Source organism: Panthera uncia, chromosome D2 (genome assembly GCF_023721935.1).
Source record: "Panthera uncia isolate 11264 chromosome D2, Puncia_PCG_1.0, whole genome shotgun sequence".
In the NCBI taxonomy this organism is placed as follows: domain Eukaryota; kingdom Metazoa; phylum Chordata; class Mammalia; order Carnivora; family Felidae; genus Panthera; species Panthera uncia.
In genome coordinates this window covers 5,225,710-5,251,752 of record NC_064818.1, presented here as the reverse complement: position 1 = coordinate 5,251,752, position 26,043 = coordinate 5,225,710, and the positions used below count along the sequence as shown (strand labels likewise).

Sequence of the window (26,043 nt, the reverse complement as noted above, 5' to 3'; positions counted from 1 at the left end):
ACGATGGTGAATACTGCTGCCATGAACATTGGTGTACAAATAACTACTCATGTCCCTGCCTTCAGTTACTGTGGGTATATATCTAGAAGTGGGATTACTGGATCCTAGGCTAATTCTATGTTTCATCTCTTTAAGGAACCACTATAACATTTTCCATGGTGTCTCCACCATTTCACCTTTCTACCAGAAATGCATAAGTTCCAAAGCTGCACATCCTGGGCAACACCTGCTGTTAATTTTAAGAATAGCCATCCTAGTGGGTGTGAAGTTGTATCCTTTGGGGTTTTGATTTGCATTTTTCCCTAATTCCTAATGGTGTTACGCATCCCGTCGGGTCTTAACCGTCCATTTGTATGGCTTCCTGATCAACTTTTGTGAACAGAAAAATGGTCTCTAAAGCATAAAATTTACTTGCCTGCTGCTTGATAATTTTTGTGACTTTTATCTTGACCTCCTTCATGTTCCCGGGGTTACCTGAGTGTCAGGTGTTTGTTGTGGTTCTTAGAGCAACCTAACACCTGGATTTCTAGAGTGCAAATAGCTGTTGGACCAAGTCATTCCAGAATGTTAAAATAATTAGACTTTTTAAAAAATATGGCAAGGATAGTTTAAAACATGTGAGACAGTAGTTTAAAGATACAAGGTTGTATTTACAATACAGAAGTAAAAGAAAATCACAAATTCATTGGCTGGTTAGGTCACGTAGCTGACGACGTACATGGTTCTTGCACTTGAAAAAATGGCACTTACTTACAAGTACATTTGCTGCCTCTGCTTGGAGTAATGTGAATGGAACATTCATGATTAGACTATTTTATTTCCATGTATATTTCCAGGCTAGAAAGGTAGGTGTTCAGGTCAAATTCTCTTTCCACAGCATGTCCTGTCTATTTAAGATCCTTGAGATCTTTCTAATCCATCCATCTCTCTAGCTTCCTTGCCACCCACCAGGACCCACCCACTTCGGTAATAAGAGACTGCTGATTTCTCTCCCTCTCTCTCTATTCCCCTCTTAATTTCTTTATCTCTGGTTTTCTGGGTCCATCTTGGTCTCTCTTTGCCTTTGCCCCTCTCTTGCTCCCCCTAGTCCCAGTCTCCTCTTAAGCACCATTAGGATACTGCTAACAAAAGCTTCTGAAGTGAATCACCTACTTTAACCTTCCATGGCCCTCTCCTCACTGACCTTTGTATCAGGTTCTGAGGACAGGAGATCCATGTGCACTCTTTAGCTACACCTGTGACAGCCTCCTGCCTCACCCAGCACCTCAGTCAGCCTTCCTGGACCACTTGCTGAGCAGACATCTCTTCCTGGAAGGACCCCTTGTGGTGATGGGGAAATAAAATTCTCTAGCTCCTCCCTTCCCACATTGAGTTCTGGAGCAAAGTCAACAGTCCCCTGCTGTGCTCAATGCTAACCCTTTGGTTGACAGTGAGGATGTTAGGGAGTTCCAGGGGGAGGGCAGGGAACAGGGAACTATTCATACTCTGGCACCCTGTGACTGGGAGCCAGCTTAGTCTTCCCCCTGCCCTCCTCTGAGGCAATCCTTTCCCCAGAACCATCTTGTGGGTGCCATGGTCCTATCGGCCCATCTGATGGAGCATATGGATCCTCTAAGAATAATGTTTATAAAAGCATAAAATAGAGGATTACCAAAAAAAACCCCGCGTTTATATTGAAATACATTAATGTACAGTATAAGTGTGATAAAATAACATTAAAAGTTAAATCGAGATCCAGGTCTATGAATTACTATAATTTTAAAGTAATGACAAGAGAAGAAACCTGGGAGGTGAAAGAGGAAACAGGTGTCCTACCTTCTTAAAAGGATACTAATTCCATCAAGAGGACTCCATCCTCTTGACCTCATCTAGACCTGATTACTTCCTGTGATACTGTGGCTTGCAGTCTCCCCTATCTGTGCCCTTCCCCCGCCCACCCCCGGTTTTTGGCACTGAACTCCTAAAACCCTTAGAATTTTCTAATTGGTAGGAGTGATAAAGATTTCCTTAGCTTAAGGAGGTGACTTTCAGACTCCAGGATGGGGGCTGGCTGCCAGGGAACCAACCATGTGATCAGAGGGTTGGAAATTTCTGTCCCCCCCCCCCATCCCCAGGGAGCAGAGAGTATCTGGAGGTTGACTCCATCACCAATGGCCAATGATTTAAGCAATCAGGCTTATGTAATGAAGCTGTCATAAACACCCAAAAAACAGGTTTGGGAGAGCTTCCGGATTGGTAAATGCAGGAAACTGAAACTGGGGTGGGGAGAGGGGCGCTCCTGGAGAGGGCATGGAAACTCTGTGTCCCCTTCCCCAAGCCTCAGCCTCTGCATCTCTCCTAAGTTATATTCTGAGTTATATTCTTTTATAATAAAACAGTGATCTAGGAAGTAAAACATTTCTCTGAGTTCCATGAGCCATGTAGCAAATTAATGAAACAAAAGGAGAGGATCTTGGGAAACTTATTTACAGCCAGTGGGTCAGAAGTACAGGGACTGTGGATGGGCCTCTGAGGGGAAGCAGAAGGGAGGCAGTCATTCAAAAGTGAACCTTAACCTTGGAGTCTGATGCGGTCTCTGGGTGGATAGTGTCAGAATTGAGTTGAACGGTGGGACACCAAGGTGGGGTCCTGAGAACTGCTTGTTGGTGTCGGGAATCTCCCAGCCCCCCAACCTCATCCCACTCGAATTGGTACCAGAACTTCCTTACCTCGCATAGGCCCTGCCTCCAAGTACCATCGCCATGGGGATCGTGGCTTTAGCTTTTGAATTTGGGGGAGACCCATTCAGTGCACAGCACCAGATGAAGAATCCTGGCTTGCACAAGATTCTCTACTGCAAAGCCTTCAGCCAACCGTTGTGTTTTTCCCCACAGGGACTGGGGGGTCTATGAGGTCTTTTCAGCATATTCACAGCCCCAGATACTTACTCGCTGCTGGCACTTCCTCTTGATTTGTTTTCCTTTTAGAGGAGACCAGGAGATGGCCAGTGTTTTCTGTAAAGGGCCAGATAGTCTCTATCAAAACTACTCAATTCAGCCAGAGACAATATGTAAACAAATACGCATGGCTGTGTTCCCATTGGAAGTTTTATGGACACCAAAATTTGTTTTATAGAATTCTCATGTGTCATGGGTTATTTTTTTAAAAATGTTTCAGCCACTTAAAAATACAAAACCCGTTCATGGTTAACGTGCTGTAGGAAAACTAACCATGGGCCCGATCCGGCATGGATAATGGCTCGTTGGCCTCCGTACTAGATCACAAGTTTCTTAAAGGCAGGAGATCTGTGTTTGTTTCCTGTCTCTTATATATAGCACCGGTGTTGGCTACATTGGTATAAAATAAATACGGGCCGAAGGAATATTCGAGACTGTGTTTTATACCCACCCAGGCTTTCTCAATATTCTTCCAAAATCTGAATTGCACAGTGGAGGGAATCCCTACTAGAGTTTAGGCCAAACCCGGATTTGTGATCTGATTCCAGCACCGTTTTTGTGGCTCCTTCTCTGTAATCCTGGTGTCCCCCAGACAAAGGCCAACTCTTGCCCACGTTGAAGGTGTCGTTCATGTGCTCCTGCCCTTAAAGATCTCAGAGGAATGGGAATTTGCCTGTTTTCCACTGATTCAACATGGCCCTAAACTGGAGGGGGAAGAAAAAGATCACTGAGTAGAGAATGTTAGATTCATTCTTGAACAAAAAGGAAAATCTGTTTCCGATACTTGCTCTGCCCTTCAGACTTAAACGTTCAACAACCATAATCATCCTGAAAATCAGAGGAACTTTATTTCTGAAGTGCTTATTCCCTACAGAGATTAAGAAACCACTTAAAGGTACATAGACAGATTTTTAAAACTTGTTTTGAATGGTCTGAAGGTTGGAAGCACCAGACTTACCCTCCAGCCGGCTGTTGAAGAAGCAAGAGGTTAATAACCACCTGAATAGAACCACTTTCCTGATAACAAGGCAAGGTGTTTATGAGTCATGCTTGCCCACCTGTGAAGTGCTGATTTGACTAATAGGTATATTGGCCGAGTACAGGAAAGGTTTTGGCATCTTGCCCAAGGTCATGGACAAATTTGCAATCTCATCAAGCCATGTTCATTATCATGCAAAATATCTGAAACAGGTTTACTTAGAGATGTAGCAGTAGCCCGGGTAAATGGGAATCAGATAAAATGAAAATATTAGATTCTGTGAACTTATTTTTAGAGACCCTTTTTCAATTCATGGCTTATGATGTCTGATCAATTCAGTTGAGCTATTTTAACGTCATCTTGGAGTCCACTTAGGCTTACTTCTTCATTTTTAGGTGACCTTTGTGCGCATGAATTACATTAATGACTCAGTATAGCCTACACTTACCTAATGAAAAGCTAATTTCTTGAGAGAGAAGAGGTTATAAGAAATGAGCCCCGGACTTCTCTCTGCGGGAAGGTCCCAACTTACTCGAGGAAACCTCATTTAGACACAGCAGAGATAATGAGCGATATCGGTCACGCGCTAAGTGCCAGCGAGTGACAGAGGGCAGAGTGACAGCTCCTCAGGAGGGGCCAGGAACACAGCCTGGCCTCCAAGCGGGAACGCAGACAGAAAACGTTGCGGGTCACTCGGTCACAACACATGTGTGCATGCATGCACCCCGACCCTCGTCGCTTGACTCGTGGGTACTGTGGCCTCTGCTTAGTACCTGCTATTCCTGTCTCTTGGTTTAAGAGCCTGTAATGGAAATTTTTACATATTGCTGCTGGAGACGTGCTACGTGAGGTCTTCCTGCAGGGCAGAGTCTTAGATGTATGTATGTATGTATGCTTGACTCCACTTAGACCTTCTGCCTCTACTGAGTCTTTTGAGGTACAGTACCGTATGTGTATATGTGACAGTACACGTCGTCATGTTGCCCCTGATGTTTAGAATAACAGAATTGGTTGATGTCTCCTAATTCAGCCTTTGGAGGGAGACTTGGCTTACTGGAAATCCCTGGGAACCATTAAGAATGATGCTGAACACAGAATGTATTTTTCTTGTAAGCAGTCGAAAAATGGCGGCCTACCTCTGATGTGTTCTGAAATTCAGGTTCTTTGCCTGGCTAAAATGAACAAATGAGGAGACTCTAGCTGCTGGCGAGGATGGGGAGAGACGGGAACCCTCTCGCACTGTTGGTGGGAATGCAAACTGGTGCGGCTGCTCTGGAAAACAGTGTGGAGGTTCCTCAAAAAATTAAAAATAGATCTACCCTATGACCCAGCCATAGCACTACTAGGAATTGACCCAAGGGATCCAGGAGTGCTGATGCATAGAGGCATTTGTACCCAATGTTTATAGCAGCACTTTCAACAATAGCCAAATTATGGAAAGAGACTAAATGTCCATCAACTGATGAGTGGATAAAGAAATTGTGGTTTATATACACAATGGAACACTACTTGGCAGTGAGAAAGAATGAAATCTGGCCTTTTGTAGCAACGTGGATGGAACTGGAGAGTGTGATGCTAAGTGAAATAAGTCATACAGAGAAAGACAGATATGTGGATATCACTCGTATGTGGATCCTGAGAAACTTAACAGACGACCATGGGGGAGGGGAAGGAAAAAAAAAAGGTTAGAGAAGGAGGGAACCAAAACATAAGAGACTCTTAAAAACTGAGAACAAACTGAGGGTTGATGGGGGGTGGGAGGGAGGGGAGGGTAGGTGATGGGCATTGAGGAGGGCACCTGTTGGGATGAGCACTGGGTGTTGTATGGAAACCAATTTGACAATAAATTTCATATTAAAAATTTTTTCAATGAAATTCAGGTTCTTGGCTGTGTTTTGTCTTTAAGATCTCTAATAGCTTTGTTTTGTTCATCGCATTAATCCCCGCTTCCTATGCCTGACTTCCAGGGCCCGGAAGCAGCCTGCTTTCAAAGATCACAGAAGCCTGCAGAATCTCAGCCATTCCTGTCTGTCTGATCCTTGCCTGGACTCCCCCAGCCCAAGCCCCCCCCCCCCCCCCCCCGCCAGGCTCTTCTCCCGCACAGGACGTCACCTCCTCTGTCTCCCTCCTAGCTCAGCTTCTGTCAGTTATATAAAGATGATCCTTCTTGTGAATCTTTTCCTGAATTGGCAGTCCTTTGTGGTTGCATCATCCAGTCTTTGGGTTTGTCTCAAGCAAACAGGTGTTCTGGAAAGGAGCCCGGATTCGGCAGAGGAACTTGAATGTGGCTGGGAGAGCACCTGTGTGAGGATCTTTGTTTTTGCTGATGGCTCATTTTTAAAAGATACTTGGAGCGGAGCCATGCACATACCGGTCCTTGCTGCTTTGTTCCTTTTCTAGTTAACCAAGCATCCTTTTTCTTTTTTCAATGAAGAGCTGGCCCAGAGAGAAGTCATGTTCTAGTTCCTTGGCTTCAAACAGTTTTGCGAGGAAAAATTAGGTAAAATGCGAAGATAAGGGTTTACATTAGAACACAGCATTCTCTTTCTCATATTTTCCCTGTTTGCTTTGTGTGTTACTCCCAGTCCCTCCCTGCAAGGCACACCCATGGCCTCATATTCAGCATTTGCCCCTGACCACTCCCCCCAGATCTCATTCCACACTGGGCTTCCTCTGAGAACTGGGAAGAAGAGAGAATTGTGTTCTTCAGTCTTTGTGTGTTTGGCTCCTTAAACTATAAACTGTCTCCACTCACTTGTCCCGCACAGCCCTTATGTACCCCACTCCCCACCAGTATGACCTATGAATTGGCTTTCTCTATTTGTATGCTAACAGAAAGTATTTGCTATTAGGAAAACTTGCAAACATACATAAAAATGGAGAGCATAAGTGTCTTGCATGCCCATTGCACAGATTGTTACCGAGATTTTTAGTATATTCTTTTAAAACCAAAGTTTATCTTACTGGGTGGTTCTGTTAGTCTATAGCATCTGCCTTTTTCCAAAACCTGTCTCTTAGTCGTGTGCTCAATAGCTCAAATGGTGTAATTCTGTGATACTCAGTTTGAACACTATTATTCATTGTCAGAGGCAGTCGTAGGTAAGACTAGACATTAAAATTCAACAAACAGATCTCAGAGAACTTCACAGGACAGCTTCGGGCACAGGTTATAATTTGTAAAATATGAGCTTCATGTAGAAATCATGGTGAAGTTATTATTTCTATCCTATTAGATTCAGCCCTAAACCTGAAAATGGAGTTTTCATTTCTAGTTTTTACAAGTAAAACATGATCATTTGAGTCATTAACACCATTCTGGGTAATTACCAGGCAGTGTTGTGATTAATTGTGAACTTTTCTTTGCTTCCATGTGATGTCCTTCATAGATAGTCTGGAAAGCACTAAAGTTTTTCACTGTGGACTTAGGCATTCTCCTCCCTTAAGGGCAGAAGAGAACCGGAATCTTCCTCTTAGACAATAATACTAGATGGACAGTTATGAACTACCTTATGCTAGTAGGAACATTCACTTTCCTAACAAAATGGGATAGCATGATGGGTACCAGCTGTAAATGAAGGTCAATTATTTCCATACTTCTCCTGAATCACTCATATCCCTTCTGCATGGTGGGGTTCACGGTTGAAATTGCCTAATTTTTTTTCCTGTTTTCTTTTTCTTTTCTCCAGCTCTTGTGAATGTGAAACTCTGGGCCATCGATCGACAATGTTTTCAAACAATCATGATGAGGACAGGACTCATCAAACACACCGAGTATATGGAATTTTTAAAAAGGTAGGATGCTTTATTTTCTCCTGCTGAGGGCGTTTATGGTCTTTTCAACCCTCTTCCTGGACAGGCAGCCCAGGGAAGCCTTTTCCCTTCATTTCAGTCTTGATAGCCTACAAATTTGTAGAAGCATGAGACTTTGGCTTCTTCTTTCTGGTTCTGGTACCAGTTTCCATGCTAACTGATGAAGTCAGAACTTGGGACATTATCTCAGGGAGTGTGGGTCAGAGAAACAAAGGAGAATTTGCTTGAACAAAAAAGGGGTATTGAGTTCATCCCTAACTATCGATTAAAATGTTGATGGTACCTGTCTGGACTGCATCGTCTCTTGTGTAAGATTCCATGTCAAAGGTCAGGTGACAAAGATGGAAAAGTTCCGAAGCTCATTATCCTTTAATCCCAAGTTTAATTTCCCCACTTAAGTTCATTTTCTGTTGTAGTTCTCAAATATCAAAAGTTTTTTTTTTCTTTTGATATTGTATATTTTCATGATTCAGTATAGCATGGGAACTGGGATAAAAAACAGCTTTTCATTTCTTAAGAATACACTGATGTTCACTGAAATGCATTTCTTTGTCTCTAAGCTTATTTTAAAGAAAATACATTATTTCATCCTTAAAAAGAATATTGACAACTCTGATTTTTTTCCAATAAGTCGCTATTTTGTATTTTTTCGTTGAAAACAGAACCATCCTTAAGTAATAACATACAGATTACGTTTGCTAAAGAGGGGCGTATTATCTGTTACAATCATAATTTCTTAGAGCTAGAATATCAAGCCGGTTTTTTCATGGCTTATTTTTGTTTTTGTGAAAGAAATGGTTTAAGGGGAGGTAGAAAATCGAAATCGCATTTTGGGTCAGTGATACATCATAACAGATACCTGTGGAATTTTCTTACAATGGAATTTTAATATTCCTTACTTGAGTATTTTATGTAGTTCATTTATTTTTTGATTCATTGTATATGCATATTTGATTTCCACATAATTTGTTCTTTACCTTCTTGCTAAAGGAACAATAAAACTCTAATTTGATGTCAAGTGGTAATTTTAAAATATAATTATCAGGGTGTTGGGATTTTTCTTCAACATGATTGGGTGAAACATTTAGACGTGGAAATGTACTTTTGTTTGGAATTTAGTACAGTTCGCAAGGAAATTATTCAGATTGTGTGTGTGTGTGTGTGTGTGTGTGTGTGTGTGTATCTATATTTGCGTGTGTTTGTTGATACATACGCGTGTGTCTATACTGGTATGTGTGTGAGAAAGAGAATAGAAAGAATACAGAGACCAAGAGAGAAAGTTGGAGACAGAATAAATTATCATTTTTAAGCTTTTACTTAAAGTGCAATTTACTGTTTTCTTCTGATGGAGCCGTATTAGAGAAAGATCCCGATTGGTAATTAATAAAATTCTTACCTGTAGGACAGAGCCTACCTAAGCTCTCAGGTACCTAAGCATTGGGCACTTACGACATAGATTTCCATAATTCCATTCTCTCAAGGAAATGGGGTGTCCGTGCTCATGACCCACATAAATTTTTCTAAGAGGGGCTGGTTCAGGCAATGAAGTCTCATTGTGTTGTTGCTGGGGTTTTTTGTTTGTTTGGATTTTTGTTTTTAGTTGAATCTGCATATACTCTTATATCTTTTGTATTCACCTAAATTTGTGTTATCTGCTCTGCTGATTCAAACCTTCAGTAAGTAAAGTTGGTTCTCCAGAGGGTGGGAATGTATCATGTTGGCCAGCTTAGTGCAGGTGAAGTTTAACTGGTTGAGTTAGAGGTGGGTGCAGATGCTTACTTTCCATCCATCTACTCTCTAAAGAGTCAAGTCTTCACCATTTGTGAAGACAGTGCTGGGATGGGAGTCCAGAGAGGTGACCAAGGGACCATCAATGCCTGGGGCCAGCTTTAATCTTCCTTAATTATGACTGTGGTTAACTGGTTCTCTCTGACCCTTCAGTGGCTCGCAATTGCTCTTGAATTATGCATGGCCTCATTAGCTGCAAGTTCAAGGCCCTCACACAGCCAACCACCACCTGCTTTCCTGCCTGCTTTCTTCTTGCCCCAGGCAAACCGGACAATTCACTGTGCCCAGGCAGTCCTTGGACCCTGATACAGCTCACTGCCTCTGTGGTCATCATTGTTGTTTTGTTTTGCTTTGTTTTGTTTTTTTCCCCCCACCTCCCATCAGTGTTAAAATCTTTTAAGATACAACTAAAACCTGCCTCTTGCAAAGATACTAACCTCATTCCACCAAGAAGTAATATTTTCCTTTTTTGAGCTTTGTCTCTATCATGTGTCTCCTTCTCTACTTTGTTTTATTATAACCTGACTATTGAACTTCTACTTTGAGACTATAAACTTGTCATAAATATCTTGGTGCTCGTCTTGGCACAAAACTTACTGATTTGTAGATAGGTAGTTAGTATGACTTTAAGGGCAGGATCAGTACATAATTTGAAGGGCCCAGAGACCAATGAAAATTAGGAGCTCCTTTTAAAAAAATGTCTGTGTGGCTCAGTCGTTTAAGGTCCAACTTTGGCTCAGATCATCATCTCACGGTTCGTGGGTTCAAGCCCTGCATCAGGCTCTGTGCTGACAGCTCAGAGCCTGAAGCCTGCTTCAGATTCTGTCTCCCTCTCTCTCTGCCCCTCCCCCTCTCATGCTCTGTCTCTGTCTCTCTCCCTGTCTTTGGAAAATAAAAATGTCAAAACCCTGACAGCATAGTATTAAACCAAGCATAGGCATCTTCTAAGCTTGGCCTCTATACTGTTGCCCAGGTTGTACACTGATAAAGCTAAACGAGTAATACTGTTTTCTCCTCCATGTTCCCAGGTTATCTCTCTTTGCTACCACTTATTCTGCAGGGCTGTTAAGAAGTGTGTATACTCCCCCCAAAGGAAATGATAGTGTCAAAAAGTTAAGATGACCAAAATTAACATTTCTATCCTGACAGAAGAATTGTTCATTTCCCTATTACTGATTTTTTTGTTTAACATGCATACCACTCTTTTACATCATGTAAAAATTTTTTAAGCTTTATGTAGTCAAGTCAATCAACTTTTTCCTTTAGAGTTTCCTGTGTAGCAAGTCTCACCATAATAAAATAAAAATGTGGACTCAATGCTTTGAAATTTGCCTGCAGCAACCTGTGTGTACAGGGAAAAGGGGTATTTTTCTCTAATGTGCTTGCTAAAAAAAAAAAAAAGTCCATCTCCATTTTTCTACTATACACACCTTATACTTTATATTGAGGAGTTAAAGGAATTGTGATATTCAGAACAGCAACAGCTCAGGTTAAAGAATGGTCTTCTGTGTCTGCTCACGCCCATATGCCTCTCATCCTGTTCATGTTTCTAAACAAGCAGTAAGCTGAGAGGGCCAGAAATGGGACACACCGGGCATATATAAATGCACTGAAATGGGAAGATTTTTCTCCGCTGTCAGAGTTGGTTTCTATTTTCATTCTGGTGTGTTTACCCATTTTGGAGCTCCCCATCAGGGGGTCTGGCCTCCCTTTCCACGGATTAAATGCCACATCTAAGTCGGATTCTACCTCTTTAATCATATTTAGCCATTTTTCCTTTCGTGCCTCTATTTCACATTCCCTGATGTAAACACAGATGTTCCTCGGCAAGCCAAAAAAAAAAAAATTAAAAACACAAGACACTATTCAGGGTTTAGCAGGGCTGCTAAGCAGGGCACTCTTGCTATAGGTCCTGCGGTGGTTTTGCTGCTGTGACCATCGTCCTCTTGGGCTATGGGAAAATGCTGCTTTTTGAGATGGACTCTGAAAAATGAGACAAATAACTGCCCGAGTTAACTCGTGTTGGCTTTTGCTGCACACTTTCCCTGTGCTGCTCTCGGCTCTGGCCCCTTTTCCACAGGAGCAGCAGAAGGCAGCCGTGTGGCCACTGGGTGGGGAGGTAGGGACTGGGTTTGCTCATGGCCTTGAGCTGACTATGCTGGTGACACCATCACCCTCTATTTGTTACTTGCTTCGCTGACAAAGGAGAGAACAGCAGGGACCATTTGGAATTTAAGGTACTCTCTGGATCCTGTTCACCCTCAGAAAATGTTTTCTTCATTCACAAAGGGACCTTTTGGTCAGGCAGGCGTGGTGATGTCCTCTTCCTGCCCAAAGTCTGTCCTTGGCTTCCTACCACCCCCTAAGGGGAAGCCTGGGTCTTGAGTGTGGTCTTCGAAGCCCTGCTTTCTGGGGCTGCGATGGGCTTCCCTGGATTCGTGGTGTTCTCCCTCTTGTCCCTCATTCTCTGATTCTCTCTGCTACAGCCACAGGGCTGGCCATCTTTCGTTGCCCCCCTGCGACATGGCCCCTCCCAGCGGAGCACATCCCGGGAGACTCTTCTCCTTTCGAATGGGAGTCTTTCCGATGGTGATCTGTATAGCACAGCACAGGGAGTATGTCTGGTGGGGCAGGGAAAAAAACAAATCTGATCTCTCTCAGATAATTAGAAATTTCTGCTTTGCCCTTTTCTGAGTTGAAAAAGGCATCACTGCTGTTAACCACCAAGTTTCATACAGCATTCTGAAAATACAGAATTAGAAAGTTAGGAGATTTTTGAAGGCCTTTGGTAAAACTTTTTGGTTCCCAGAGGACTCTTCCAGCATAAAGAACTTGGAGGTATTTTCCCGGTCATGTGGTGTGGATCTTCTCCAGCAATTTCTGATTAATGGAAGCTAAGTGATAACAAAGCCCAAAGCTGATGGCCCCAGTGAGGGCCTTACAGCATCCACATCCAAGGAGTCAAGGTGAGGAGTGGGCCTTCGGTAAATCTAGGAGCTCCCAAGACAGTGCTTACTTCTGCTGTTTGATGCTGTGTAGTTTACGTATTCCTTACTTCCATCCTTGGGGAGTAAACCTCAACTCTAGTTTGCTCTTGCCTTTTCTTCTCTGAAACAGTCCTACTTGTATATACATCTAATGTGTAATTGAATACATATGCTACTTACATGTGCACATTAGGAACGTGACACTCACCTCCCAAAAGAAAGGATGACTTTGCATTGAAACGTCATGCTCCCCTGTTGGGATCAGAATGACTTTCACTATGAGAATAACCTCACCTTGGGTTGGGTTGGTGACTCCTATCTATTGTCTATACCTAGACTGAAATTTACTGAAACTTGTCTTCCATTGCTTGACGTTTTTTATCATCTGGTAGTTTTGGCCACCACTACCCCCTTCCCTCCTTCCCCTTCCCCTGCCAACTGTATGAAGATGAGTCTTCACGTCTTTGGTCTGATACATGAATGAGACACATGAATCTAATGGGATTTAGAAAAATCTAAGACCTGAGGTCTGTGCCATGCCTGGACTGTGGCTCCCAGCAGATCTTCCGAAGGAAGCTCCTTACTGTGGTGAACTTGATGTGGGGCAGGTTAGGAATAAGGTCTTCTTTTCCTCTCCCCAAAAGTAATGTACTTATGTAACCAATTTGATATTACGTAGACTTTTTTTTTTTCTATATTCTGCATGTTTTTCAATCTTGGGATACTGACATTTCTAAAACCCTTACAAATTTCCCTTCTCGGATCTAATTTGAGAACCTGCTAATTTCATTTTCTTATAACTCAATTCAACAGGCTACCTTATTTCCGAGATTTATATTTTATTCTGCATCACACTTAGAAAAGTAGAGTCAGGGAGATGTCCATTCAGAGTTGGCAGTGTAGAACAGAACCGTGTAAGGGGATAAGACAGGCCCCTCCTTTCACGTAGGAGGCCACTGAGGCTTAGATTGGTTGAGATGCCCAAAGCCCCATGAGAAATCGGTCGTATATTCAGCCCTGTGCCCCTAGGAAAATGGGAAATTCAGCTGTCCTACTGTGTCAATGGACTCCTGTTCAAAATCTCGGGTAAAATTGTCCACCATCTTCCAGTGTTGCACAATTCACTGGAATATTTGGGGCTTTAATTTTTTGTTTGTTTTTGAAGTATAGTTGACACACATTAGTTCCACGTGCAAAACCTAGTGATCCCACATCTATACGCACACAAGTGTGGGTGCCATCACCACACAATGCTACTACGGTATCACTGACTGTATTTCCTGTGCTGTGCCTTTTGTCCCTGTGACCTCTTCCTTCTTCTAGGGCATTCTTTCATCCTCCTGCTAACCGTTGTCCTGTTCCCCCATAAAAGGAGAAAGTAACGGCACACAGCTGCACTCGCCATGGCAATTTTGAATGACAGTTGGGGGGTGGGGCCTGAAAATTGACATTTTTAACAACTCCCCTGCCAATGCTCTTGATCCCAATCTGGAGACGACTTCTGGGCAGTTGCTGATCTAGAACATAAGACGAAGATAGAATACATATTTCAAATATTTCAGTGTTTGCTTGATTTAGTGATGTGAGAAAAATGGGTTTAAATTCTGGCTTCACTATTTATAGGTAAGTAGTCTTAGGGAAGTTTATTTTTAATGTTTATTTTTGAGAGAGAGAGAGAGAGAGAGAGAGAGAGAGAGAGGCAGGCAGAGTGTGAGCAGGGGAGGGGCAGAGAGAGAAGGAGACCCAGAATCTGAAGCAGGCTCCAGGCTCCGAGCTGTCAGAAGAGTGCCCGACGTAGGGCTCAAACTCTGGAATTAGGAGCTCAGGACCTGGGCCAAAGTCAGCTGCTTAACCGACGGAGCCACCCAGGTGCCCTTAGGCAAGTTTCTTTAAACTTAAGCTCAGTTTCTACCAACCAAAAAATAGGGCATCCTCCCACCTGAGGGATTATAATCAGAAATAAACAAAATAAGATAATATTAGCAAATGTATGAGAGTGTGCCAAAGAGTTTTCAAAACACTTGAGATGAATTAACTGTGCTTAATCCTCAACAAGAATCTATAAAGTGTGTGCTAACATAATTTCAGTTTTACCGAAGAGAGAACTGAGGCCAAAGACTAAATAGACTAAAGTTCCACAGCTAGTCACAGGGAGAGCCAATAGCCACAGTAAAGGTGCTTGTACACTGTGCTCTTAACTGCTTCCAGATCTGTAGGCTGCTCAGATATTAATTCCAACATACTGCTGATCTTCTCAACAGATTGGCATTTACTTTGCCTGGAGATGTGGGCAGCTGGATGACTTGGTTCTTGGTGTCCCTGGGTTTCTCATTCACTATACTTTACTCTCTAGTAGTACCCTTCCCCCAAACCTCTGGAGATTTTTGTTTGCTCTCATTCCCCTAAGGGTATGTATTCAGAGATCAATGCTCTGTAATAACCTAAGAGCTGTCACTGTGATTGGTGGTAAAGAAAAGTGATGATGTCTTAGAATTGCATTGGCTCAGTGGAAGGGCCTTTAGTTGTCTGGAAATTCACCACCTTTTTGGAAGCAGACACCATGATTTCTGAAATGGATATTACATGATCAAGAGCCCAGGATCACTGTCTCCTGGCATCAGACATTCAGGCATTGATGCTTCTGGCTTGTCCTGAGGTTCTCCGGTACAGGTGGTGGTCTTTAAGCAAGACCCATTCTTGCTTGGGTTGTGTTCTGTGACCTTACTTTGAACAACTGGACTATTGGGACATTTACCAACAGAATATCTTTGGTACACATGAGCCTGAAGAAATCAAGAACCTACTTTGGGGATCACAAATTATGTAAGGAGCAACAGTACAGTCTAATCAACCTGAGATATTTGTGGAACATCAGAGTCCTGATCCCACTTTCCCTAGACTTTTCTCCTATATTTTGCAAGGAGAGATGGTAAAAGAAGGCTCCTATGAAAATAGTTCTAGGGATTTTAGACTTTCTTTTTTTTTTTAATTTTGAGGAGTAAGTTACACACCTATTTATTAAGCTCTCAAGCTTTGAGCTTTAATAGAGGTTTTCTAGAAGATTGTGTAACGTGTGTTAGAATTAAGCTTAACAGAGCTGGTGTAGCTGAAATTTGAAGGGAAATATCACAGAGAAGGTGTTCGAAGAGGTGCTTTCTCCTCCCAAGTACGACCACCTGCTCAGTCCATCTTGTGGTAGCAGACCCATTCTCATCAAAGAGGACACCAGGGGCAGATACATATAAAAGTGGCCATTAATTTCATGTTGTCATTGAGCATTTGCACAGATGTCTCACATCTGTGCACAGTGAGACACATGTTGCACAGTGATGGTCTCACATGTTGCACGGTGATGGTTTTTTTTTTTTTTTTAAAGAAAGTGTCACCTCTGATATTTGCATGTTTATTGATTATAAAAGTTCTACACTTTCCTATATAGCATGCTTCCTCCACATGCATAAATTCCTTCTAATCCTTACAAATAATAAGATACCCGGTTTACAGTGTTTGTGGCTAAAATCTCCCATTTGAGTCAAACAATGAATTTCCTACAGATTGGTCTTGCTCGATCCTGGGGAAGATGAGGCTTCAGCCCAGGGATTGACGTGCCTCTCCCAGAGTCTGGGCTGGGGGGGATGAGTCCTTTGGGGATGCTAGGCTAATGTTCCATCCCATGACCCTAAGGATAGTTTCTCAACACCCCAGGGGGTGGGGTCACAAAACTAAAGCAGTGTGACAAAGCAGTTTGATATTCCTCTGTTCTGTTGTTATGGTCTTGAACCTTACAAACTCTTCCTGCAGCCAGTCTCGTTTCATTTGTGTATCTTTCACACTGAGCCTCCTTGAGGGCGTCTGGGAGGGAGTCCTTTTCCATAGACGACTCTGTAACGAACAGGTCAGAAGGATGCCACAAGCTACTGGGGAAAAGAATAAAGTAGGCTTCTGACATCCCGGCCACCTGGATTTCTCCACTTGAGATAGAAGCCTACTTCCCCACAACTGGAGAGGAATCAGAGAGTCTGGAGTGGGGCAAGGACATGGTGTTGAGGGCAAGTAAACATCAGGGTGAGTTCAGCCACCACATAATCTGATCTGTCCTGGAAAGGGGAGAGAACATCAGTTCATTTTGAAAAGGAAAGAAAGTAGGGACACCTGGGTGGCTCAGTAGGTGAAGTGTCCAACTTCGGCTCAGGTCACTGGATGGAGCCCCGCATCGGGCTCTGTGCTGACAGTGCAGAACCCGCTTGGGATTCCCTCCCTCCTTCTCTCTGTCTCTGTCTCTCTGTGTCTCTGTCTCTCCCCTGTTGTGTGCATGCTCTCTCTCCCTCAAAAATGTATAAACATTTTTAAAAAAGACAAGGAAGGAAGTGGAATGTGCATCCTAGTTTCTATTTGTAGCTGGTTGTGGGTTTGGCTTGGAATAAATTTAGTCCTAATGGATTTGCCAATAGGTTTTTTACCAAGGTGAAGTCCAAAGCTCAGCATCTGGCTGTTGAGTGGTGTGGGCATGGGCATCTCCGAGCCAGACCCTTCTGCTTTGCTGCTCGGTCTGGGGTGCGGGGAGACAGCTCCCAGGAAAGGGAAGCCCTTAGAGCCCCTGGCATGATGCTTGGTGACAGAAGTATGGGCTGAGTTGGGAACACTCCCCCACAGCGAGAGTGTTGGCATAGCAGTGAGGGAAATCGGGGGGGGGGGGGTAAGAAACACAAACAAGAACAAAACGGCCTACACCTGCTGCTTCACGTACAGCAGGTACAATCACATGATAATCTCACGTGATTTTGACAGGCTCTTTTGAGGGCAGTAGGGTGCTCCTCCCCTTATTTGAGGAGGCGTCTGGAGTTTTTAAAATGAACAACGTCCCCACCATCACACAGCCAGATTCAAGATCAGGCCCCACTTAAAGTCCTTGTTCTCTTCATCCCATCAGGCAAACTTCCTGAAAATGGGTGACGTCACAAAAATCAAGATGTCAGTGTTAAGCATTTTTTTCCAATAGAATGAACATGTCATTCAAAGATTGGCACAAAATTCATTGCAAATGTGTATAGTGGCACCCAAGATTGTTATTTTTTGTTTTACGTTCTTTATTTTTGAGAAAGATACAGCTGGGAGGGGGCAGAGAAAAACATGGGGACAGACGGCAGAGAGTCCGATGTGGGGCTCAAACTCACAAACCCTAAGATCATGACCTGAGCCAAAGTCGGACGCTTAACTGACTGAGCCACCCAGGCACCTCCAGAAATTTATTTCTTGATACATTTTAATGATTGCAAAAAGTTCCTGGGGTGTGTGTGTGTGTGTGGGTGTTTGAGTGCGATCATGCATCCATCCAACCGTCCATGAATCTTGAGGTTTAAATCATTTAAAAACAGAGGAAGATTTTTTTCTTAGGAATCTTGTGATAAGCATGCCATTTTAAAATTGACCTCGTATTTATACAATAAGCAATGAAATGTTTATGCTGGAGCCCAGGACGATTCCAGCTGAATAGCACAACTTGGGTTTTCCTGTAAACATACAAAGAGACTTGAAAGTTACTCAGTACTTTTCAAAGAATTAGATGAATTCTATTTTCTCATTTGCCGGGATGGGGTCCAATGGGTAAACATTGTATTCCATGTTTGGGAAAAACTCCTCAAGTGCTCTGCTCTGTTGTGCAAACACAGACACATCAAAGTTGCCTTGGAGGATGGATTTTTTTATTATTTTCAAGAGAACTCAAATCCGCAAGTAGATCTAACACAAACATGGCCAATATTTAGTGTACTGAAAGAAAACTATTACATTAAAAGGACGTTAATGCCAGGGAATTCTGAATTCTTAAAAAAAAAAAAATAATCTCTTTTGGTTTATATGTACCCTGAACTCTCCTTACTTAGAGATAAGGCTGTTGGTTGAAATGACATCCTGGTGTTGGGGGCAGGGTGTTGGGGGGATGAGAGATGGTTGTTGTAACTGTTAATCTGAGTTTTAATACTGCCTGGATTAAAAATAGGAAGACAGCCTGCAAGAGTATCCAACGAAGGAGTCTACAAATAGTTGCACGCTCACCAGCAAGAAGTTACTGACTTGTCTGTGGTTAATGAACGGTATTCTAAGTGGCGTCGAGTCAAACTTCCTTCTTAACTCATCCCATTTCTCCCTCCTTCTCTTCCTTTGTCCTTCCTTTGCTTCCCTTCCTTCTCCTCCCCTTCCCCCCTCCTCCCCTTCCCCCCTCCTCCCCTTCCCCCCTCCTCCCCCTCCTTCTTCTCTTTTCTCTCTCTGTCTCACTGAAAACATCCAGATGTAGGAGTATAGTCAAGATAGTCAAAAGCTTCTTAAGGATAAGGTTTACATACAAAGAGCATGTGATCAAAAGTTGGGTTTGTTTTTTTAATTTGGAGCAGCATATTCTGCAGTGTTAAAAATAGTCCTCTCAGAGACTTGTCACACAAGGTGAAAGGTGTGCTCAGTACTTAGTTGTAATGACTGAACCACTTGGCAGAATCTAGAATTCTAAATACTGGACATGTAGAATTGGCCCAAATCATATTTGTTACATGTGTAAACATAGAAAATCTAGATTTTTGTGCTGGTTAAATCTGTGAAAATTGCAGTCTCCCCTTGAAAAAGTTGTTCACTTACTTAGCCCAGCTTAAAGTTGTGTTGTCCACCTGATCATGATCATGGTAGCCCACCCCATCTTGGCCTGCTGACCCCAGCTCTGATCCGCAGAAGCCCAATGAGTGTTAGTTGGGCTAACAACTAAACAACTTTTTACTTGAGTGTGAGGCCCTCTAACATAACTAGACAAAAGATAATCTGTTTTTTTATTTTTTTCTAATCAAGATTTTCAGAAGAGAGATTTCTCCTATCACTAACATTTGTTCTTTAACTTCTTAAAATAACTTTAGAGTTACGAAAAAATTGAAAATATGCTATCGAGAGTTTCCACATACCTTTCACCCATCTTTCCCTTAGATGTAACCCTGGTATATTTATGGGACCATTTATAAACTTTGGTATAGCCATGGTACCCTGATCAAAACTAAGAAATTAACATTGGTACAATACTATTAATTGCGCTGTAGATTGTATTCTGGTTTCTGTTCCAGGGTCCAATCCAGGGTACTTCGTTGGATTTAGTTTTTTCCTTAGGTTCAACCTGTGAGGGTTTCTCAGTCTTTCTTGGTCTTGTATAACTTTGTTTGGGAGAGTAGTGATTAGGGTTTTTCTTAGAGCATGTCTCTCTATTCAGCACTAACACCTGTTCTTCATCATCCGTGTTAGATTATTCTGGAATCTAAGAGCACATCTCTCTATTCAGCACTAACACTTGTTCTTCATCATCCGTGTTAGATTGTTCTGGAATCTATGTCTGTGTCTGATTTCTTTAAGTAGTTTTTTTTCCAAATAAATGACACAATAATTTACGTATGCCCCATGCTAGGATATCCTACCGTTTTCCAAAACAAAAAAATCATCCAAGTAATCAAAGGTTTTATTGCAGAAGTCCTTGTAAGTTGTTGACGAAGAAGTAAAGTGAAAAAAATCTTCATTTTAGATTGTTTCCACTGTAGAGTAGGTTAGGGCACTCATCTCCTCCTTCAGATGAGGTGAGGACCCCTTGGCGAAGCCCTAGCCCAGTGCACTGGTGAAAGACTTCAACGCCAGCACACCTTACTTTTCTGAAGATGAGCTGGAAGCCTTTATCCGCATGCGAGAGAAGGCTCTTAAAGTCAAATTAACATAGAAGTACTCAAACGGACTTCGGGATTAATAATTACACAGTAATACTATAGAGTGGACTGGGAGCACGTCACACCTCTATGGCTGGCTTTTTGTTTTGTTTTGTTTTGTTTTTTCCCTTTTTCTGATCTTTTTGTCGGAGCCACATGTTTGGTGTATTTTACTCAGGCCCTGGAATTTTGCTATCCGGAAATAGCAGCTCCCATAAATGCCTTCGATACTAGCTTTGTTGCCCAGCTCCCTTAAGTCCACGTTTCTGTCCACCTCGCTATTTTTTGACCCACCAACCTGCCTCTGGTCTTGTGCAGGTCTCACGTGGTTTGTCTGTTGCTGCCACCAACACCTGTCGATTTGGTCTCTGCAGAGGTGAAGTCGAGGGAGATAAAGTAGAGGTAGTGTTTCTGGAGGTGCCGGGAAAGAACAATATGGTCTAGGGGAGTAAGGGAATGTCCCATATCAGTCCTGTAGCTGGAATGGGATATTGATGTAGGAGCCAGGATTCACCAGACAAGTCCTAATAGCCTCCCAGGCACATGGGGCGGAGCCTGAGTTTACACGAAGCCAGAGGTCTGTGTTTCAGAGAATCTCTGAGTGAACCATTCTGGAATGTCGTTGTACCTAAGTACCTTGAAACACCAAGAAAAAGCCATAACTTGGAGATAACTGAAGTCAAGAATAAATTCCCAATCATTGAGAACTAAAAGCATCTTGATCGTGAAAATTGAGGCATAGTTTCAAATAGGCGTGGACTTTGAAATAGCTTTTTCGAAAAATAAGCTCTCCTAATTTCTTTTTTAATTGTATACAGTTTGTTTTTAAACTTCTAAAAAATGGGAAAGACAATTGTGCTGGTATTTTCCAAAGATGTGTGCTGTCAGCCTCAGAGGAGTTTACTTCTAGTATTTTTCTATTTGTGTGAAACTTCGGCCTCATTTTGCTCATGATATAAATGCAGTATTTAGTGCTATTAATAGTGCCGCCTCCTATGTCATTGAATATAAAGACTTTCTAAACTTTTCTTTGCTGTCTTATGCTGTAGCCATTTCCTTCTTTACTTGGGTCTAGAGGACTCTTACTTCTGGGATACCAGAGGACAGGGCAGATGTAGTTGGAAAGACCATTAGGATAAAGGTGAAGCCAGCTCACCTTCCCCTGGTACACCCGCTGTGGACTCAGAAAAGGTGCTAATCAGATTATGCTTGGACAGTGGAAAATGGTCCATGCCAGGGAAAGATCCTGGAGAGGAGTGAGACTGATTTGCAGCTTTCAAAAGGAAACTTAATGGGTTGGTCTTAAAAGCATACTTACCACATTAGGTTTTCAGATGCTTCAAGGCTTCCACACAGATCCTCTGTAGTTTTGATGGGAGAAAAAAATACGTTGGATATTTCCTAACTTGGGCCTAACATTCAAAAAACATTCCAGTATATTATATGTACTGTGAGGTGCACAAATCTTAAAACTATAGATGAGTTCATGTTTATGTATCTATATTCCCACATAGCCATCGACCTGATCAAGATCCCTAAGACGTGTCGAGTTCCTTGGAAGGTTGGTTCTGCAGTCCCCCTCCCAGTTAACCTCGTCTACCAAGGATAACGGTTGTTTTGATTTCTACCATCACAGATGAATTTTGTCTGTTTTTCTCCTTCATATTGAGGGGATCATGTAGTGTGTGCTCTTCTGTGTCTGCTTTCTTTTGCTCAGGATTGTTTCTGGGAGAGTCCCCACCCCCCCACCCCCACCACGGTCCTGGTCCCCCTTATAGTATGTGTAACCATAGTTCATTCTGTTTTATGGATCTGTAGCATTCCATCATATAAACACATCAGAATTTGTCCCTTTTAATGGCAGTGGTCATTGGGACTCCTTCCACTTGTAAGTGTTTATGAATAGAGCTGCTGGAATCTTTCCTAGCCATGTCTTTTGTTGAATGTCTGTCTTCATTTCTCTTGAGTAGACATATATTCTACAGAGTGCCATGTGATTTTCTGAAGTCATTGAATCCATTGATACTCTGACCAACAACGTGAAAGGTTTGTTGCAGATGGTCACCAACATTTTGTATTTTTAAACAGTGTGATTTTTATCTGGCTAAAAGACTTTAACAAAATGGAAGATCGCATAGTTTTAATCATTGAGTACGCAGCCTTTTAACATAAAATGTTAGCAGGGCACCTGGGTGGTTGAGTTGGTTAAGTGGACGACTTTGGCTCAGGTCATGATCTTGCACTTTGTGAGTTCGAGCCCTGCATCAGGCTCTGTGCTGACAGCTCAGAGCCTGGAGCGTGCTTTGGATTCTCTCTTTCTCTCTCTCTGCCCCTCCCTCATTCACATTCTCTCTCTCTCTCTCTCTCTCTCTCTCTCTGTCTCTGTCTCTGTCTCTGTCTCTGTCTCTGTCTCAGGAATAAACGTTTTTTTAAATGTTAGCATACTGCCCATATATATACTATTTCATATATATTATACATATTCCTTTATAAGTAAAATACATGCACATCTGATCTAGAATAGACAGCAAATAAGATTTTTGAACGAGTAAAATAAACATAGAATGAGTAATATTTCCTTCATCAGCTCCAGAGAGTGGACATCTTTGTGCATAAATTGTGTAAGACACTGTGAGGGAGCCTCGTGTCCCGTGGATCATAATGGAACCTACAGCTGCCAGATAGACTTCAGCACAGAAAAAAGTGAAGCACGATAGACTTTCCCTGTGAGTTGTGCAACACCACCTTCTGGTCCAGTTTCGGAGATGGTCTAGACGGCATGGGAATGAAGTTTTCCTAGATGTCTAGAGTAAAATGTAGAAAAGATTTCGGGGGCTGATGACTGAGAGTCATCCCGGGATAGCCAGCTGCCGTGCTGGATGGACTTCAAGCTCCTTCATCTTTCTCAGGGGGACGTGTGTGCGTGCCTGGAGTGTTGACCACTTTGGTCCCGTGTTTGTTTATTTATTTTACTTATTTTTTGTGTTTATTTTTGAGAGAGAGCATAAGTGGGGGAGGGGCAGAGAGAGATGGAGACCCAGAATCCGAAGCAGGCTCCAGGCTCTGAGCTGTCAGCACAGAGCCCAACCCGGGGCTGAAACTCATGAAGTGTGAGATCATGACCTGAGCCGAAATCTGACGCTTAACTGACTAAGCCACTCAGGTGCCCCAAGGTCCTGTGTTTATTTTGCTTGGGGCCAATTCTGTCATTGTTGCCATTACTGACTGTTCATCTAAGTTGGTGGTTCTTAGAGGGTAATATGGGTTTTTTGGGGCACCCTTGACACTCTTTAGGGAGATCAGTGGGGTCAAAACTATTTTAATAATAATATTAATGTGTCATTTGTCTTTTTTTCCTTCTCCCCCATGGACACGGTAGAGTTTTCCAGGGGCAAAAACAGCTAATGGGTTATATGCTTGTGTAGTGTTGTGTTTTAATTGTTTCAGTTTTACTAACAAATATCATAAATGTAGATAGAACCTATATGAACAAAAATTCTTTGTGTTCCTCGATTTCTAGGAGTGTAAAGGGATCCTGAGATGAAACACTTCAAGAACCATTTTTTTTTTTAAAAATTAAAACCATTTAAAATGAGGACACAAAAACTGAAAGTTAGACTTGATTAGAAATATCCTTTCTAGGACAGCATATGAAAGTGAATTGCGTTCTTGAAGGAGAAAGGCTGTTACCAAAGACTCGTTAAAAGATTAAATGCATTTTTCACCCTTAGTAAAGTTGTTAAGGGGCTGGATAGTACAGGAGAAGGGGAAAAAAATTAAGCTTTTAGAGTTTCGTAGTGTGTTTCACATAAAAGGGAGCTTCACTTGCGTTTTTCACTGTACCTTTAGGTTAATATTTTCTTTTTACTTTGGAAACTTTTGAACAGATAGTAATTCTTTAGCGATACATCCAGGCTTATTATAAAACAAACAAACAAACAAACAATGGAAATTCATTACACAATAAATTGTATCCATTCCTTCTGTATGACAGTGGCATAAAACTAACAATGGAATCCCCTGCAAATACAAAGGGATTACCTTGAACTAGCAGCTAATTTCAAACCCATGCGACTAATTTTAACATAAGCCACGGCACTTCCCAAAGTAGAAGGTCATTTCTACTGTCGTCTTCTCCAATATAAAATCTCCATGCACCTCTCTCCTCAACAATATCGACTCGTGGCTCTTCAGACAGAGGTCAGAGAATCCATCCACAGATCTACTTTACCTGGAAATTGTTGGAAGTTTTCCTGAAACATTGGGATGTTGCAGAGACAAGGTTAGGGCCCACTGTTGCCTATCCATTGCTTTAGGTCTCCAGAATTCTGTTCTGTAATAGTTAAGGCATCAGTGTGCAGCATGTCCAGACTCTGTTAGCATTCCATAGAAATGCTGAGGTGCTTTTAAATATCCCTTCTCTAATTTTCATAAGGATTGCAGTCAGAGAAATTGTTGGTTAGAGTATCCAGAAATTCTATTTTCATGCAGTAAGTTTCCTCTAAGATTGAGTGCTGGGATAACATTTGTCATGTCTGCTGATGAGCATGAATAGTTGATTCACATACCGAGAATTACATTTCCTTATGGCCTTCGTTGAGAGAAATGGAGTTTTAAGTCTAATGCACAGAGTAACTTTAGTGCCAGGAGTCCAGTATGTATTTTTTTTCCTCCTCTGAACAATTAATTTTGATAGGTTAAGTCTTTGTTTAGTTGCACGCGTGTGTGTGTGTGTGTGTGTGTGTGTGTGTGTGTGTGTGTGTGTAAAGTGTCCTCCATCTTGTGTGGATATAGGCAAGGCGTAAATCAAATACATAAATGTTTTTATCAGTGGATTACCAGGACTCTGGAAGACAGGGTGTTCAGTGTTGGAATTATCACTTGAGCAGCAGTTATAATTCGGAAAGAAGAGCTTCTCCAGTCCTTGGAGCTTCGATGGGTATAGTCAACATGATTTCCAATTAGATTAACAGCTGTGAGGCTCTCCTTTCCATTCCAACCCACAAAAGATTGCTGGCTTTGATTTTTAAGGATGTGTCGCTACAGCCCTGATCATGGTTATTAGAGCTGTAAACTGGTTGAGGCTGTTGGAGGTGGGACACACACCCACATTTTCTGCACAGAGTAGAAATTAGGCAAATTACATACAGACCAACTATGTGGTTTTAGAATTTGGAAATCACTGAGTCTCACCTGCATGATGTTGGTCAGATCCAAGCTCTTTATCCATCTCTCTGCGTCATCCTCGATAATCAGAGGACTAATGAGGCAAGACCGAAGAGATGACACTATAAGAAAACAAATCTCTTCAGCAGGGGAAAAAAAAAGTGCAGTAGGTGTTGTAACTGGAAAGGAACATCAGATAGAATTTAACGTGGATTTTTTGCAAGTAGGACCTGAGATAAAGAACATTCTAGGTACAGGGAGAGAACCTGGACAGGAAAATGCAGAGTCGGTCAATGGCTTCATAGGTTAGCCCACGGTCTGCTCTGTTACTCTCCCCTGTCTGCGGTGGCTGCCTGAAGCATTTCTCCCCAGCCTACCTGAGTCCTGCTCTAATATTCCCACCCACCTGCCCTGGAAATCGCAAGTGAGTAACCTGACCTCAACTTGGAAGGAGAATAGGAAGCTAGGAAAAGTTTGGTGGCAGGTATCAGGACTCTGGCTATGCACTTCTGAAAGTAGTCAAGCAGCACTGCGTAGGAAGGGATTGGCGTGTGGAGAAAACAGACTCTTGCATTGGTGCATTTAACAATGCACATTGTGACATTGTGGATGAGGGAATGACTTAGACCAATATGAGCATAATCCGATAGCACACC

At 42.4% G+C, this 26,043-nt stretch overlaps 1 protein-coding gene across 3 annotated transcripts in view; it reads left to right on the top strand.

Annotated features, from left to right (window-relative positions):
• The window catches only part of PRKG1 (protein kinase cGMP-dependent 1), a 1,263,577-nt gene that overhangs the window by 791,556 nt on the left and 445,978 nt on the right, over positions 1–26,043 (top strand). For all 3 annotated transcript variants that reach the window (XM_049646038.1, XM_049646037.1, XM_049646039.1), the window contains exon 4: positions 7,602–7,707. In XM_049646038.1, the coding sequence (XP_049501995.1) occupies positions 7,602–7,707 (106 nt within the window). The remainder of the gene's footprint in view (positions 1–7,601; positions 7,708–26,043) is intronic.